This window comes from Vigna angularis, chromosome 6 (genome assembly GCF_016808095.1).
Source record: "Vigna angularis cultivar LongXiaoDou No.4 chromosome 6, ASM1680809v1, whole genome shotgun sequence".
Lineage (NCBI taxonomy): Eukaryota > Viridiplantae > Streptophyta > Magnoliopsida > Fabales > Fabaceae > Vigna > Vigna angularis.
In genome coordinates this window covers 6,550,807-6,569,019 of record NC_068975.1, presented here as the reverse complement: position 1 = coordinate 6,569,019, position 18,213 = coordinate 6,550,807, and the positions used below count along the sequence as shown (strand labels likewise).

General features: G+C 30.9%; 1 protein-coding gene across 1 annotated transcript; it reads left to right on the top strand.

The window, feature by feature from the left end:
* Positions 1-322: 322 nt before the first annotated feature.
* Positions 323-2,811, top strand: LOC108343180 (60S ribosomal protein L18a). Its single transcript, XM_017581286.2, has 4 exons — positions 323-434; positions 632-747; positions 1,214-1,277; positions 2,143-2,811. The coding sequence occupies exons 1-4, from the start codon at positions 420-422 to the stop codon at positions 2,482-2,484; spliced, it is 537 nt and encodes a 178-aa protein (XP_017436775.1). The 5' UTR covers positions 323-419; the 3' UTR covers positions 2,485-2,811.
* Positions 2,812-18,213: the final 15,402 nt, after the last annotated feature.

Genomic DNA, 18,213 nt, shown 5'->3' with positions numbered 1-18,213 from the left:
GCCAAAAATCCAATGCCATGTGTTCTTTTAACAAAAACAAAATGTATTATTTTCACATTTTTTAAATAACGAAATGTAACAAAATTGGCATTTTATTGTTCTATCTCATTGTAATCATTCTACCACACACCATAAAAAATCTCTCACACCTTTAAACTATATTCTTATATCAATCCTTGTGATGTATAAAAAACACATCCTGAAATTAACGAAAAGTATTCAATAACTTCAAGGGGTGCAGGAAGAAGACATGACGAAGCCGTATCAAATTACTCAAGAATAGAGCCCAAAATGTACATCGTGGGCTTTTTTTTTTTCACAATATTGACCAAAAACACAAGTAAACTTAGGGTTTTGCAGTTTATGTTAATGCACAGAAAAAATACCTGCAACTGAGACAACACTAAGCAGTTGCAACCATGGTCACCTTCAGGGTAATCATATCATGGATTTTTCACCATTTTCCTATCTTCTAACTTTTGCAACCGTTCTATATTCTTTCAATTCCTTGCAAAATGGGACTTTTTCTGATTGTTTACTAAAATTCATATTTTGAACTAGTTTTTGTTTTCTAGTTGATTTCGTTTTTTCTAGTTGGATGACACTTTTTTTTTTGGTATTATTGAATCAGTTTCACCAATACCAAGTTGTGGGAAGAGCTCTTCCCACTGAAACTGATGTGCATCCCAAGATCTACAGGATGAAACTCTGGGCCACCAATGAGGTCCGTGCTAAATCTAAGTTCTGGTATGTGACAACCTTAACTCTCTGTATCTGTTTGATGATGGGATTGTGTGAAAATGCTAAAAAAATGGGAATTTTCTACGTTAGACTATTAATCTCTGTGTATGGCTGGAAGGGTGGCACCATTGATAGGCAAAGATAGTGCATTTTGGTTTGTTGAAAATATATGCATAGATGCTTTTAATGAAGTTTTCTGATTGGCATGATTCACATGGAATATTATTGTGGTGTGGACTTCGTAGGTCTTGTAATTATTTCCTTTTAATTCCTCACCCTTCATATCAAAGAATAATTTTATTTTTCTCTTGTTGTACTATGAAATTAAGAACTATTTGAATAAAGTTCCAAATTCCACCCACACAGTTGTAGCTTGTAATTGCTGTCTCATTATCTGGATAGTAATCAATGCAGCATACATATAAACTGTGAAACTGTTTGTGAAAAGCAGTTTTCTTTTAATTTTTTGCAGGTATTTCTTGAGAAAACTAAAGAAGGTCAAGAAAAGCAACGGGCAAATGCTAGCCATCAATGAGGTATGCATTCCCAATTAACCCAATATTCCTTAGCACATAACACTGTTTATGGCAGCAGGTTGCAAACAAGATTTATTTCTACCTGAAGCTTGTAGCTTCTTTAAGTGCTTTTGTTAAATTTTTTTCTCTATAAAAAATCACTTGGTGCATATAACTACTGCTTGGAAGCCTACCATCCCAAGGACAAATTAGGTTGATATAAAGAGTATATGTTGTAAGACTGGTAAAATAACAATGCCATGTAGTTTTCTGCATGCTTTTTGGGAATTTGGCTTAGGCAAAGTAATTTTTGCTTGACTATCTTTTTATGTTGAACACATTGCACCACTTTTCTCTCTCATTCAATGAAGAATTCTAATTAATTGGAAATTGATTGAGTACTTGAGGATCTGTTTGCTTTGTTATTTAGTTACTAGTAAGTCCTAGTGTTTATTTACTGATATTTGATTTTAGATAGCAGTCTCTTAAGTGGTTGCAAAATCGTGTGAAGTTATAAAAATTGTAAAACATGTGTGAAGCAGGAAGCTTTTAAGCCTGAAACATGTGAAATATTTTGTTAAATCAAGATTGTAACTGACTATTTTTTTCATATGGCTTCTGCCTCGGAGTTGTTTGATATACATATAAACTATATAGTCAGATGCTAGGAAATCTTTATAGGGGTCATTGAGGGAAAAAATATTGAAGTTTGGACACAGGTTGATCACAGTATTGTGTGCTTCATGTAACATGTACTTGTAGGATTTTACCTTTACTTTGCTAAGCAAAAGAGTACTTGTAGATGATTTGTTTTCCTGTTTTTAGCTTCTGTATTCTAGGCTATAAACGCCGACAATGATGTATATTTTCCTTATATGAATTGCAGATTTTTGAGAAAAATCCTACCAAGATCAAGAACTATGGAATTTGGCTGCGATATCAGAGCCGAACCGGTTATCACAACATGTACAAGGAATACAGAGATACTACTCTGAACGGTGCTGTTGAACAAATGTACAACGAAATGGCATCTCGTCATAGAGTCAGGTCTCCATGCATCCAGATTATTAAGACTGCCACCATCCCAGCTAAGCTTTGCAAAAGGGAGAGCACCAAGCAATTCCTCAACTCCAAAATCAAGTTCCCTTTGGTGTTCAAGAAGGTGAGGCCCCCAACTAGGAAGCTCAAAACAACATACAAGGCATCCAAGCCCAACCTGTTCATGTAATTCTCACTCTGCCACATTTCCTAGTTGTCATCTTGAGGCTGCTTGATTCATTAGAAACATTAAGAGAGCATAGACAAGGTAATCACATAGGAACAACTTCATTTCATCCTACCACAGATTGCTTGTGTTCTTATTTTTGATTATTTTTGTTGAGCCCTTCTTTTGCTCATTTCCATGAATCTGATCAGGATTGGTTCAAATCAAGTGTTTCAATTTTGTTATGAATGCTGGTTTTTCATTTCTTATTTAATTTTTACATTCTGGTGACTGAGAAGGAGTATTCTAAAACATATGATGAGCAATGAGAAGTGAAAAGTTTCATTCAAATCACAAGGAATGCCTATTGTTTTTCTTTTTACCTTGTCAAGTAATATCCATTAAATGGTTTGCAGAATGTTTAAAAGCTGTTTGATCTTTATAAGCTTTGTCTTCTGTTTTTATACTACCTGCTATTCAAGCCACATGATATAGTGGTATAAACATATCATACATATGTTACTTAGTGAATAACTTTACCTGTTGCGGCCATGAAATGAATTATTTTGGTTAACTCTTAATTGGAGGTCTCAAAATATGTTTGAGTCGACTTGGGGGTTTATAGGATGACATTTTTTGAAATATTAATTATGATTTGTAGAAAATTATTTGATTAAAACACTTGTGTATTATAATTTATATAATAACTTTATTAATATGACTTAAACTTTAAGACTAAATGTTTTATTATTATTTTAAAATTATTTTTATTTATTTGTTTTACTCTTTTTTAGAGCATGCTAAATGATTTGGTTTGATGGTCTGCATCAGATGAAGTTAAAAAAATTTTAATTTATTTAAATTGAACTAAAACAAATTTATTAGGTCATATACATATGAAGTCGAAAAAGAAAACAAAATGTTTTATTTAAAATACTTATTGGGTTGGTTAACAACATTTATTAGGCGTACCCATTCATCATTACTTTTATTTCTTATCTTTTCCCCCTCTTTTCTTTCCCTCGGTCACACCCAACTCCAATCTAAATACAAAATTAAGGACAGGTATTAGAATATAAATGGCAGATAAAATTCATCTTAACTAATCTTATCAATAAAGTATGATATACAAGTGTATTTATTTAATTTATTTAAATTATATTAATTTATTGGTGAATAAAGTTTTTAAATGTTTTATTTTTTTGTTGTTGTGCAGAAGTAATGGAAAATTCCTTCATTTATATGCAACTTTATGCAAAGGTTGGAACTTTAAAAGAAAAATACCACATCATGTTAACAACTGAATGAATAAGAAAGACAATTGCAGGAATGACATAATTGATTTAGGTTTTATTCCAAATTTGGCTGAAAATATTATCCGACTTTAGTGAAATCTCAATTGACAAAAAGAAAATGTTTGTTTCGCTTATTGAAAACATTAATTTAAATAAAAGGTTTAATAGCACTTATGGTCTTTATTTTCGTCAGATTTGTTTGAAATGGTCTTAGTTTTTTTAAATTGTTCAATGTTGTCCTAAAGAGTATAGTTTATGTTCAATTTAGTTTTTTTTGCAAATGGCGTTTAAATTGTTAACGACCTATTGTCCAGCTGTGCAAAACCTAAATGAGATGACACTTAACTGCCCACGTGGATTTCCATGCACAGTGAGTTGGATTCTGAAAGAAATGTCATTTATTTAATGAAACCCAATTTTTGATGAGGGTGGATTCTAAAATTAGGGTTTTTTACTTTTCTTATGTGAAAGCCATAGTGAAGTTCGAGGTTAAGCAATCTTCTTGCCAATCTTGGTGGTTGATGAGTTATGTCTGCTTTCCAATCTTCTTCTTCTTCTTCTTGCAATAGCTTGGGCCGCCGAAATTGTCATTCCTCACATGATGGTGGTTCAATGGGGGTAGGATAATCTCCATTTGCAATTGTAGTGAGATGACAGTAGTAAAAATGCCTAGAACTTCAAAGAATGTTGGAAGATATTTTTGGGGTTGTCGTAACAACAAGGTTATATGAATAAAAACATTTCTAATTAAAGCCTATTTTCTTTGTGTTGGTAATTAACATTGTGTTTGATGAATAATAGAGGGGACCTACTAATGTGATGTGTTGTAACTATTTCAAGTGGTGCAATAAAGAAAATGTTGATGAAAGGGATGTTATCATTGGTAGGCAAAGGAGGAAGATTTATGATATGGAGAACACAGTGAAAGCTTTGAAGAGAAGGATCCAATTATTAGTAGTAGTGGTGTGTGTTCTTAGTGTAGTGATCATAGTTATGTTGTGTGTGTTTTTAGGTTGATGTGTTGTAAGTGTGTTTTTAGGTTGATGTGTTGTGTGTGTTTTTAGGTGGTCCTAATCTGGTTTACTTTAATGTTTTGAAGGTTGAGCTTTTTAGGTGCCCCCAATGTTAAGGTTGGACGACTGTCTTTTGTAATAAATGTAGGAATGAAATGTGTATTAGTGTTTAATTGTTCAATTTAGTCATTCAGTTAATTATGTGCAAATGTGGTCCCTGTGATGATGAGTGATGTGTGCATAAAATGGAAGTGGTCAAAATCAATATCAAAACATAGGTATTGAATTGCCTATTGCAAGTATGTGTATCCAATATTTTTCTCAATTTCCATGTTCTACATCCTTTCAAATACCCACAATAAGTCATCCATGGACTATTTTTTTGGGCACCCAAGCATCTCACTCGTACCCTCTTGTTGTCATTCTTAACAAACTTCAAATTCCTCCCCGCATGGACTGCATAACTTCTAACAGCCTCCATAAACTCATTTTTATCACTAAACTTTGTTCCCACTTCCCACTTGTATTCTGACATACATGTTTGCTTAAGAAATGTCCCAAATGGACCACAACTTTGCCTTTCATCACCTCCATCCTCACTTCCACTTTCTTCTGGACTGTCCAAAAATTATGAGTCTCACTCATCATCAGACAACCCCTTGTCATTTGGGTTTCTTTGCCTATGTGCACTATCATGTGTTTCTAAATCACAATTTACTTCATTTTCACTAACTTTTACTAATACAGACCCTTCTATTTTTTTATCTAGCACTTCATCAATATTTACATCAACATCAACTAGTCCTTTATCTAGTTGTCCTTCATCCACTTGTTCTTCATCAACTACTCCATGACGAACTTCACTATGCACCACCCTGCATCATTATCCTGACTTGAAGTAAAATCTTCAATGACTACTTCTTCCTTCCCTTGCCCGTGTTGTTCAATGACTACTTCCTCCTCCACCCCAACGTGTTGTTCATCCATATCCTACACATGCAGTTCATCCATTGTCGACATCAACACTTCATCCAAACCTTGCAACTCCACTTCATCATCCTCTCCCTACACGTCGACTTCATCATCCTTCCCCTACAACTGCACTTCATCATCCTCCCCCTACAACTCCACTTCATTATCCTCCCCATGCACCTGTACTTTATCATCCTCCCCCTGCACCTCCACTTCATCCTCATCCCCACCTACATGGCTACCTTCACTCTCTATACTTACATGACAGAACAAAAGAACTTCTTCATTTAATTCACTTTCACCAACAATCTCTGGCTCATCATCCACACTGTGGACCATAAACAAGTGAACTTCCCAAAAATACTTGGCAATGTTTAGCATGTTCATTGCATCTTTGTCATTATACAACTCATGCAGAATATTTTCAGTGCAATAAAATAACTTAGAGACTTTAATATACCCCAACTCCTTAATGGCATCTACCACTTCGAAATAACTCCATTTGTTAGGGTCCACATTTTACATTGTTACAGAGGAATGGCACAAAGCTTAGATTACGAGATTATGAACACAAACCTGACTGCTAAAGATCAATGCTTCCAATTTCAAATGCACGTCACTAATGTTCTTTCCAATCTTTCAGATTTCGCTACCAAAAACCACGTTCAAACTTTGATTCTCAACATCCTTAATTTAATTTTGAAAACAAAAACCCTAATATTAGAAATGCACTTTCAAAATCATTAAATCCACCTCACTGTGCCTAAAGGGAATCCATGTGGGCAGTTAAATGCCATCTCATTTGGGTTTTGCACAACTGGACAGTGGGCCACTAACGATTTAAACACCGTTTGTAAAAAGGACTAAATTGAACATAAATTACATTCTTTAGAACAACATTGAATAATTTAAAAAAATTAGGACCATTTCGAACAAACCTAATGAAAACAGAGACAATTAGTACTATTAAGTCTAAATAAAAATATGTTCATCCAAGGAATTTTTATTTAATTTAGGTATGAAGTATATTATTTGACTTGATAGTTTAGTTGAAAATATGTATTTCACTTAGTGAAATTTAACTTAATAATTTAGTTATCTGTCTTAATCAACTTTTAAGTTAAAGATTTTGTAAAATATACTAACCAACTTTAATTTAATAATTTAACTGGAAAAAAATATTGGACTTAATAATTTCGTTAAAAGTGTTTATCCGACTTAATGAATTTTAACTTAATATTTTATATTTTAGTAAAAAATGTCTATTCTCTCGGTAGCATGTGGCACTCCTTACGTATTTTATTCATTATTTACTATGTTTGGACATATAATTTGGCCATCCGGCACACCAATTTTCAATGTGGATTGCACTTTAGGAATATATTATGTTAAATCGAATTCTAAATTTAATTTTTACTTTTCTTAAATATATAAATATAATTTATATCATTATATAAAGAGTCTTTCTCTTTAGTGTGTATAATTTTTTTATAAATTTTACATTTTAAGTACTATTTTTTAAATTAGAATAATACTTTTATTAATTTTATCTTTTAAATAATTTTTCTCAAATTTAATTTGATTTTTGTTTTGAATTTATTTATTTTTTTAAATTAAAATATTTATTTATAATAAAAAATTATTTATAAAATAAACAAAAAATAAACACGTGCACCAAATATATGTTTTTTTACTGATATAAATAAATTAAATAATTATTTTAAAAATAATCGAAATACACTTTTTCAAATATAGTAATATAATAAATATTAAAATATAAAATATAAATAAAATCTATATGATTAAAATAATAACTGAAATATATTAATTAATTATAATAATATAAAAAATATTGATATTAAAATATAAATTACTTTTTTACTAATTGAATTATATTTATTCATTTATAATAGTATAATAAATATTACAATTATAATATAAATAAATCTATAATGATAAAAAATTCAAATGGTAGAAATTTGTTAAAAAAATAATGATAATTAATTTGAAACAATTGAATAAAAAACAATTTTATGTTATGAATTTGTTACTGAAAGTTAAAAGGGGAACAAAAATTTAGATTTGAAATCATAAAAATAAGAGAATTTTCCCAACTGTTTTATATTCTCTTCGCTTCATTCATTTATTAATATTTTCAACCTTAATTAACAATTTCAATAGTTTATTTTATAAATTATTAAATTTATTTGTATTTAAAGGCGCATAAAGAAAACAGCATAGAATCCAAATTCTACTCAATAGCCTAATTCTATGTTGAAACAGTAAATAATATTATTGTAATAAATAATGAATACAAGATGCTACTGAGGTAATAAAACATGCATTTCAAGATTGTCATGTGAAAAAAAAAATTGTTTTATGACCGAGTATTTGTGAATATTTATATGTTTGGGACATCGTTTTATATAATAGTGGTAAAGTAGATCCAACATTTTGTTTTCATTAATGACCGAGATATTTAATGATATAATTAATTAAGATATTTGTTTTCAAATTACCCTTTATAATAAACATTTAAAATTATCAAAACTCCTTTTCTGAAAAAATAGAGAAAACGTACAATTTTTGTTGACCATTCTCTTTTCCCGTCTTAGCCAAACTTAATTTTTTTTATGCTTTTCTTACCTCTTTTATGTAATGTTTGACTTATATTTTTGTGATTTTGATTAATTATTATTTTTGGATTTATCTTTAATGATTCATGAATTTAATCAACTTATTTTCATACCTCTATGAACTTAACTTAGTTGCAGTTACACTGACATACTTCAAAATATACAAAAATATTTATGCAACTAAAATATTATTTTTAACATGGTTTTATATGTCATGCTCAATAAACACAATTATAAAAAATCATAATTAATTTTTTTTTAAAACACAAATCCAATCTTTTAAAGTATAAAAATAATCTTTTAAAAAATCATAAGTATGCACTAATCACATGCCAATGCTCGTTGTGCTAGCATCAGTCTTCGCCTCAAATGGAAACGAAAAATTTGGAAGAGGGAGTATTGATGTCGAAGTTAACGCTTACTTAAGTAACTTGAATGTCATTTTAGATTCAGGTATCCAATGAAAACTCTCACGTTTCAACATTTGTGTTGAGGGAAAGACAATGTTAGCATAGCCCTTTACAAAACAACAAGAATAACTGGTGGTACAGACAAAACCTTGTAGCGATTTAATATTGTGTGGTAATGGTCAAAAAAGAATAATGTCAAATTTTGAATAATCGATCTCCACACCTTTATTTGAGACAACATGGCCTAAATAATGCATTGAGTCTTTGCAAAAGTCACATTTCGTAAGCATAGCTAAAATGGAACGAGTTTGTAATGTTTCCAAAACTAGGCGAAGATGATCCTCCCAATTTTTTCTATAAACTAAAATATCGTCAAGAAAAATAATAACAAAGTTACACAAGAATGGTAAAAAAACTCAATTCATGGTGGCCTAAAAAGTGGGTAGGGCATTGGTAAGGTGAAATGTCATGACCAAAAATTTGTAGTGATTGTTGTGAATATGAAACATTGTCTTAGTTATGTCATTATCCTCCATATGAATTTTGTAACACCCTTTCAAGATGTCACGTGTAAGACCATCATGCCTCTTGGCAAAAACCAAGCTGATGTGATAACAACCTTGCCTCTCGACACCAATTGGATTGACAAGAAAACACATTATCACCCGTCCCAATGGCCAATAGAGATTGAGTTAAACGCTCAATGCTTAAATACTTGGATTAAGTATTTGGCTTCTCTCGAAAACAAAAATAGTCGAGACAATATTCTACACACATCCACAGTGCTACAGATCAAATATCAAAATGTGGACGTTAGATACAAATGAGATAATCATGGAATGTTCCTCTCTTGAAGCAAAGTCTAAAAAGATCGTACAAACTACTTCAGGCAAAGGAATAAAAAAGCATGCCTGCTCGGACAAAGTTGATTGCTTCAAATGTTATAGATGTGGTGAAAGAGGCCATATAAAATCCGATTGTTCAAACAACAAGACAAATGAAGAAAAAAAGGAAAAGAAAAGTCACAAAAAGAAGAAGGTCTACATTGCTTGGAATGATAATGACTCAAGTAGCTCAAGTGATTTTGTTGAAGAAGCAAACTTGTGTTTGATAGATAATGTTGATGAAACTGCAAGCCAAGTAAGTTGCTCTAGCCTTGACACTAGTGAATTTGATTTACAAAAAGCTTTTCTTGAATTGCTAAATGATATGAGAAATTGAATGCTACTCATAAAAATTTGAAAAAGGAATTTAAAGAATTGCAAATTAAATATAAGAAGGCATTAGATGAGGAAGTTATTTTAAGAAATAAAATCTGCAATTTAGAAATGAAAGAGTCTGCAAATGTTGAACATCCTATTGAATGTCTATCATGCAAAAGTCATATGTTTAATATTGATATTTTAGAAAATTTTCTTAAGAAGGTTACACAATCTGCATCTTGTATAAATAATGAAGTTAAGAAGAGGTCTTTCAAAAATAAGAATGTGCTTAAAAAGAACAATCAAATTGGAAGAACCCGTAGGGTATGGGTTGAAAGAGAAACTGTCTATTATAGAAATTCAAATGTTGTCACATGTTTTTATTGCATGAAAAAGGGACACACTTCTAACAAATGTAGAATCAAACATTTTGATGTTCCTAATGAAAAATATACTTGGATTCCTGTTATATCTCTAACCTCAATGGACCTAAATGAGATTATGGGGACCAAAACTCTATTGTTTTGTTTTGCAGGTTAATTTTTCAAATGGAAAAGAAACATTTATGGTATCCTGGTAATTTTTAAGAGCTTTAAAATGATTTTTGAATTTTAAACATGTCTTAAGTGTCCAAACAAAGTAAAAATAACATTTTTCAGAAATTAACGTAAATAATCGATTACCAAGGGTAATAATCGATTATCTCGGTCTCAAAATATGAATTTTGAAAATTTGGCTCGCATATAATCAATTATTTAAACTGATAATTGATTATCTTAAGTTAAAACATAAAAAAAATAAAATTAAGAATCTGTTTTAGTCTTATTGTTAGCTTTTCACTGTGCTAATTCTAATGGAAAGTCAATTTATGATTTATTTATGCTAAGGTTCACTTTCCAACTTAGTTCGGTCCATCTTAAATCTATTGAGTCTCTAAAAATACTAGCTGGTTAGTTGGCTTTCTGAAATTTGAATTTGGTGGTCAGGTTGTTCAAATTTAATGCATTATTGACTATTGAGAGAACAAACTTTGAGATACTATCATTTTAGGTGAATCTATAGTTCAATCAAGTCCAATTTGTTGTTTAAAAGCTGTTGAAAAGGTCTAATTCGAATTACACTTATATTTGTGCATTTTCACCTTTTGAACCACCATTTTTAAGTTAATTTTTTTGGTGGAGGTTGAAGTCTAGTGTTGATTTTCTGGTTTAGGCATTCAAAAATTGATAGGTGAATTTGATTTTGGATTCAACTAGCTTTGTTGTTCTTTGCTTTATTAATTAAATCTAGATCATTTCCTAAGTTCAATTTGAGTGCCTACTTGTTTCAGAAACTGTTTTTAATTGCTTGATTCAATTTTTAGCTTTCTAAGTTGTCAATTTTGGTTCTAGTATTACATTTAGGGAGAGTAATCTTTAATGAATTAAATGGATCTAAATTCTTTTTTAATTAACTAATTTTTGGGAGAGCATAAAGATTAGATTTTTAAAAAAAGGGGGGGGGGGGGGGGGGGAGAAATTTTTTTATTAACATCTTATGTCATAATCTTGTGATAATCGGTACCTATTTGAGAAGGGAGATATATGAGCTTGTTATATCTTGTTATATATTTGTGTTCTAGATCAATTACTTTTTTCTTCTTATAATATTTGAATTGCATCTTTCTTTGCTTAAGGGAGAGCTTTCCCTTACTTTTTGCTTATGATAAAAAAAGGGGAGAAACACTTCTGGTGTAGTTGCTATTAACTTGTTCTGTGTTTGTTAGCTTAAAATTTGTGTAGATTTTCAAAAGATACTTTTAAACAAATAATTTTTTATCATCATCAAAAAGGGGGAGATTGTTACCAATGAAGAGCATTAATGTTTTGAAGATAATGATTTTGATGATGTTACAAAGTAAAGAATATGAATACCCTTGTTGTATTAAGTTTAAAAGAATTCTTGTATCACAAAGATACCCTAACAATGGATATAAGCCAGTGCTTATATATATACAGAGGAAAGAAGAAAAACAGAAGATAACATAAAGCAATAAAAGAAGGACCGAGCGGTGGAGGGCATGACCGAGACCAAGCAAGGTATGCCAAGATCGAGCAGTTAAGACCGAGCGGTGGAAGGCATGAAAGAGACCAAGCGAGGTATGACCAAGACCGAGCAGTTAGGACCGAGCGGTGGAAGGCATGAACGAGACCAAGCGAGGTATGACCAAGACTGAGCAGTTAGAGTAGAACGATGGAAGACAGTGAGGAATCGAGCCGAACGACAAAAGGTGATGAGGGCTCAAGTTGAACGGTGGAAGGAGGTGAAGAAATGGAGTTGACCGTATGAAGAGTTAATATCTTAACTGTTCCAAGTCTCGCAGATAATCAATTATCACTTACAATAATCGATTATTACTAGCAGTTGTAATATGTCTTTTCAGTTTTGACCAGCAGGCTATATATACTTTTGTCAACTTCCTTTAGAATCTATTTATGCCATTTGAGAATACAGTTTGTCTGAGGAAGTTCTCAAGTGATAGTGTTTACTCTTGTCAAGTCTTGTGAATAGGAGAAGCTCACTCTTTGTGTGTTTTGGTCAGAGCGGTTCTCTTCAAGTTGACTGAGTAGTTTACTTCCAGTTCATTTGTCGAAGGAAAGTTCTTACTATTCTTATTTGTTATTTCATTTCATTGTAATTTGTGAACAATATTTTAGTGAAAAGGTTTTAATCCTGATTTCAAAAATTCAATTCTCAATATGTTCAAAAGTGACAATACAATGGTGGAGATGGGTATTTATAAGACCCATGCTCCTTACAAGGTAAAAGTACAATACACTAAAAAATGTAAAATACAAAAACATGAAGGGTTCTAAAGTGGTATTCCATTACACATTGATGAGGATTTTCAACAAACTCATCTTTGAAAGGGATCTAACCTATTTGTTGATGAGAGGTCTCGGAGGACACATGTAAGCAAATTGTTTCACAAACTTCAAAATTGTACTATTTTGATCTTTTTAAATTTCCTCCTTTTGTATTGAAGCTTTGTTTAAATTTAACAGAAAAAATTTTCATCTAGACTCTACAAGCCAGATAAAAGGTGGGATCATGTCCTAATGATATGACATCATTAGAACACAATGTTGGGTGGATGTCGTTGGTGGAAAAAAGAAAGGACAACTAAATGGGGCAAGACAACTTGCTACCAATTGCACTGTTGGAAGAGGTATATTGAAGCACCAACTATTTACATCCAACGGTTCTGATGAGATCTTTTTCCAACTCAAATAGCAACTACAAGCTTGTGACAAGCTTATGATAAACTAAGACAACGATTTGAGAATCTGGAAAATCTGGTCATGAGAATGTTGCCTGAAAAAGGACAGTCTCAACCCACCCTATCACTGTCTTAACAATAACACCCTCTAATGCAGCTCATGCTAGTGCAACCATCTCTCCAACAACAACCACCTCCCCAACAATGCCCTCAACAACATGAAGAAGGAGAAAATGATTTAGATGATTATGCTTATTGTTAGTACTTTTTTAAGGTGTACAAACATTTACTTTTAATACTTATTTGTTTTTTTTAATGAATGACACTATAACTATGTTTTTAATGATATGGATTTCATTCATGATCTTCAATTGCATTGTCTGAATTGCGACATTTTTTCTACAATGTTTGAATTATTGGGTTTACATTAATTGTATTATGATAGGTTCATTGTGGTGGATAGGGAATATTACTCCTTGCACATGAATCTATTCTGAAATTTTTTTACGATCTTATTAATGGATATATCCGTCGATAATGTAATCCGTTTAGTCACTTCATTATCAACATATTACGATCATTGATTATTTAATTATCGATGACACTTCCATCATAATTATTAATAATCGTAATTCGTCAATAAATATTTTCAACAATGTAATTATTAACAAATTTTGATTCATCAATAATCTATCGAAAAAGACAAATTTTGATATTTATTGACAAATATTTTTCGTATATTAAGTTTTTTTTGTAATGACTCAATTAAAATAAAAAAAAAATTAAAGAATCAATTTACGATTTCTAAAAAAAACAAAAACTACTCAAAAAATTAAATCTATTAACAAATTTAGTAAAAAAAATTACATGGAACCGATTTACGTGAATATGAGTCAATATAATATTTAACTTTGTGTAAATTAAGTTTTTTCTAATCCATAGGAAAATAAGATAACGACTCGTTTTGGCTACGTTTTATGAAACATATTTAGTTAAAAAATTTCAAAATAAATTAAAAAAAAGTACGCAGATTTTGAAAAGTGACCTAAAAAAACATTTTCAACCCCCACATAAAAAAAATTAAAACATTTGATAAATATTTTAAAACAAGTTATATTCTAAAATAATTTTGTTTGAAAGAAAAAATTAAGCAAGTTATTCGCTTCGTCAAATTAAGTTATTCTTGTTTCAAATTTACAATGCATACATTTTAACTCATTTTTCTTTTATTTAATAAATTTCATGTGAATAATACCAAAACAATTAGAAGAAAAAGTATTTTCCGAATAAAGCTTATTATTTACATTTTTCATTTGCGAAATACCTTGTGCTAAAAAGAAATGTGAAATTTATAGTTTGGAGTAGTTTGGTTGGTGAAAGCCACGAGGAATCAAACGTGGTAGGTGGAATTCGACTTTTAATAAATAACGTATTACTCTTAATAATGGGTAGGTGCACTCCAATTTTGCTGCAACTAACTATTATATTATTATTTAATAAAATAGTTAATAGCTTATCAACTTAACCACTATTGGATGAATTTTGTTTTTCTTATATCATTTTCTAATATAGAAAGTATTTCTTATATATATTTTTATACTTATTTAAAAAATTTCTTAGAAAATTGAAAATATAGTTAAAAATAATATATTTCGATAAACTATTTAGTGTACTTATTAAAATTGTTTTCAAAAAAATGGATGAACATAGTTAATAAAAAATATTTTTTATAGTAATAATCAAACTTAAGTAACTTTTATTTTACATTTTAGAACTCATTCATTTGTTACCACTTTTTTTCAAAACCATCTTAACAATTTCGAAGAAGAATATTAAACCATTTTCCGTTTCACTAAGAATTTTGTAATTAATTTATAACTATATTATTTCTTTGAATAAATTATGGGGGAAATATGTTCAATACCATTTCTCTTTTATTTTATTAATCTTCTTTTGTTAACAAAAGTTATATTATATATTATTGTTATTATCAGTGAAATATGATAACACAAAATAATGAAAATTTTCATTATAAAAGTAAATATTGTGAGGACATGAAAAATTAGAATCAGAAAAGTGACAGGTGAATTACATTAATGCAACCAGATTTTAACATTAAAACACATTCACCAGTATAAATATAATTTTAGAACATCCTGCTTCATTAGCCAAATCCTTTTATCTCTTTCTAGAACTCGGTTCTTCAAGTTTCTCTGCCTTCTCTCTTCCATTCCTCCTCACTAAGTTGTTGGATTTCTGATCAGGAGGTGTCCAGACGTCCATGGCGTAAAGAGCTCCATAACTGAATGATCAGTTTCTTCGTTATAGTCGGGTAAGCTGTTTTCCCTTTTCTCCGCATGTTCTTGAACTGGATCATGTGATTTCTATTGGTGGTTTGTAGGGTTTGGTTGAGTTCATTGCTGTGTGAGGTATTGTTGGAGCATTCTGGTGAGTTGTGCTGTGTGAGCTTTGAGGTAAGGGGAGTTAGAATATTTCTTTAAATTGGTTGCATGAGGTGTATGTATACTGAATTCTGAATTGGTGTAATGTTTGGAGTTGTATTTTACGTTTTTAAGTATATTGTGTGGTATGTGTTGAAATGTGAGATCTGTGAATTGTGTTGTGATGTTATGAACTGAGCGGATGAGTTAATTTACTGTAATTGATTAGGTTGGGAGTGATTTGGGGTGTGAAATCTGTTACAACATTGTTTAGATAGAAAGCATAGTGAATTGGTAGTGTTTTACGTTATTTTGGAGGAAGTGAGATAGTGAATTTGAGAGTTAGGAGTCTAGGGCTCTTGTAGTCTGTTGGGACAATATAGGGAGGTTATTTGTGACTTGTTAGAGTCATCAAACTAGTCAAAAATAGGTGCAAAGTAGTAGAATTGGAATGAGGTCCCTAAGTTGTGGAAATTGGTGTTTTAGAGTTTAATTTGAGTCTTAATCACTCTAGATTTGTAGTAAGGAGGGTTGAAATAATCTAGATAAGTTTAATTAAGTATAAAACACGAATTAAGGGTGTTAGAAGTTGGGGAATATGACTATAAATGGTAAAGGGTGTGTGAGTTGCATAATTTTGCAGAATTTGCGTTCTGCAGATTATGCAAACTCGTTGAGCGAATTGTTTTGCATAGGGAGTCACCCTAGCGAGATGCTCTCTGTCAGAGCATTCGCATAGCGAATTGGTGTGCTGTGCGAATGGCTAGAGAGGGTTGCTCTTTGTTTGGTGATTCGCATAGTGAATCTGGACGCTGTGCGAATGGTGGTTGCTTGGGAAAATGCTAGTTTAATTCGAATAGAGAATTTGGGGCGCTCTGCGAGGGTTTAGGATATGATAATATGTACCAGAATTTTCAGTTTAGCTAAGCGCACAGACTTGGTGCGTTGAGCGAATGGACTTTAGTTGAGCGCACAAGCTTGGTGCACTGAGCGAATGTGAGTGAGTAAAATCCATTATTTCTGTTATTCGCACAACAAGTTTGGTGCGCTGAGCAACTTGCGCAAAACCTGTTTTTATTCTTTTTATTCCTATTTTCTGATAACCTTGAACTATGTTTTGATTATTAGAATGATGTAGAAGTATCTATGATAGTGTATGATCAGTGAAGTTATATGTTTGGATTCAATGTGATAGTATTATGATATTTGGTTGTTCATGTCTTGAGTTAAGTTTCAAAGTGACAGTATGGTTGATGGACGTAATTCCATGGATCTCAAAGGGAGGTTACATGGTGGTGCCCTATGTTATGGAAGTAATTCCATGATCCTCAAGGAGAGGATCCATGGTGGTGCCCTTAATAAGTTTAGAATGAATGCAGGAGCTTAGTCTTGGGGGTTATCCTGAAACTCCAATGGTCTTTCATTCTCAAGTAGAGAGGATTGATCAATGTCGTGAGGAGTAGTAGGAGGTCCTAGTCTTGGGTGTTTTTAGTATGACCCAATGTGAGTGATAACAGACTAATCTCGTGAGTATGGTAAGGTGAAACCCATTGACAATGGCTTTGCAAAGCAGTAGAAGCCACCATGAGTGCACGACTCGTCATAGCTCGACAATCATTCTAAGTCCGGACGAGTCAAGTTTAAAGTATAACATGTTATGATGTGTGATCTAGTTTACTTGAATTAAACATGAATGTTGTGTGTTATTGTAATAGTATGATCTTTGTATATTTAGCTCACCCTTGCTTCTCTGTTTGTCTGTCTGTGTATTGTTTCCTCTTTTGCGATGATCACCTTAATGATGTGAGCTTAGGGATGTAATCTTTTCAATTGGCTAAATAGGAAGTTAGATGAGAAGTTTGAAGTGTAAGTTGTGCTTTTGGTCCTCCAGGTGAAGAATTTTATTCTTTGCAAATCTATAGTTTGTTATATCATTATCTATGTAATGTTTATTTTAGTAGTTTTATATTACTAAATTGGGATGTTACAAATATAAATCATTTTTACAATTTTATTAGTATTAGTTTTTATTTTTTCTGTAGATAAATTTTATATTACAAATAATTATTTTAATTTAAAAGTGGATAAATTAAAAAATGGTTAAATTGAAAAGAAAAAAATAATTAAAAAAAGACCACTTAAAAAATAAAATCTGTAAAATAATTATTTTAATTATAAAAAATCATCAGTTAAAGGAAAAATTAAAAAAATGAAATGTATGCATATAATAGGATAAATGAATATTTAGTAGTTGGTATCATTTAAGTCTTAAACATGTATAGTGAGACATGACATGTTTCTTCCTAATTTCTTGAAAGGCACTGGCCAAAGCAACTGAAATAGATAGAAAATAATCATTTAAATAAGTAAAAATACATAAAATATGATACTTAAATCATTAGAACTAAAAAGGAGTACATTTTTTTCTTCATTTATTTTCTTAAAGGAACAAAAAAGAAAAAAATATAACTTTTTTACTTATTTAAAAATAAATGTAATGAAAAACAATTTCCCCTAATTTATTC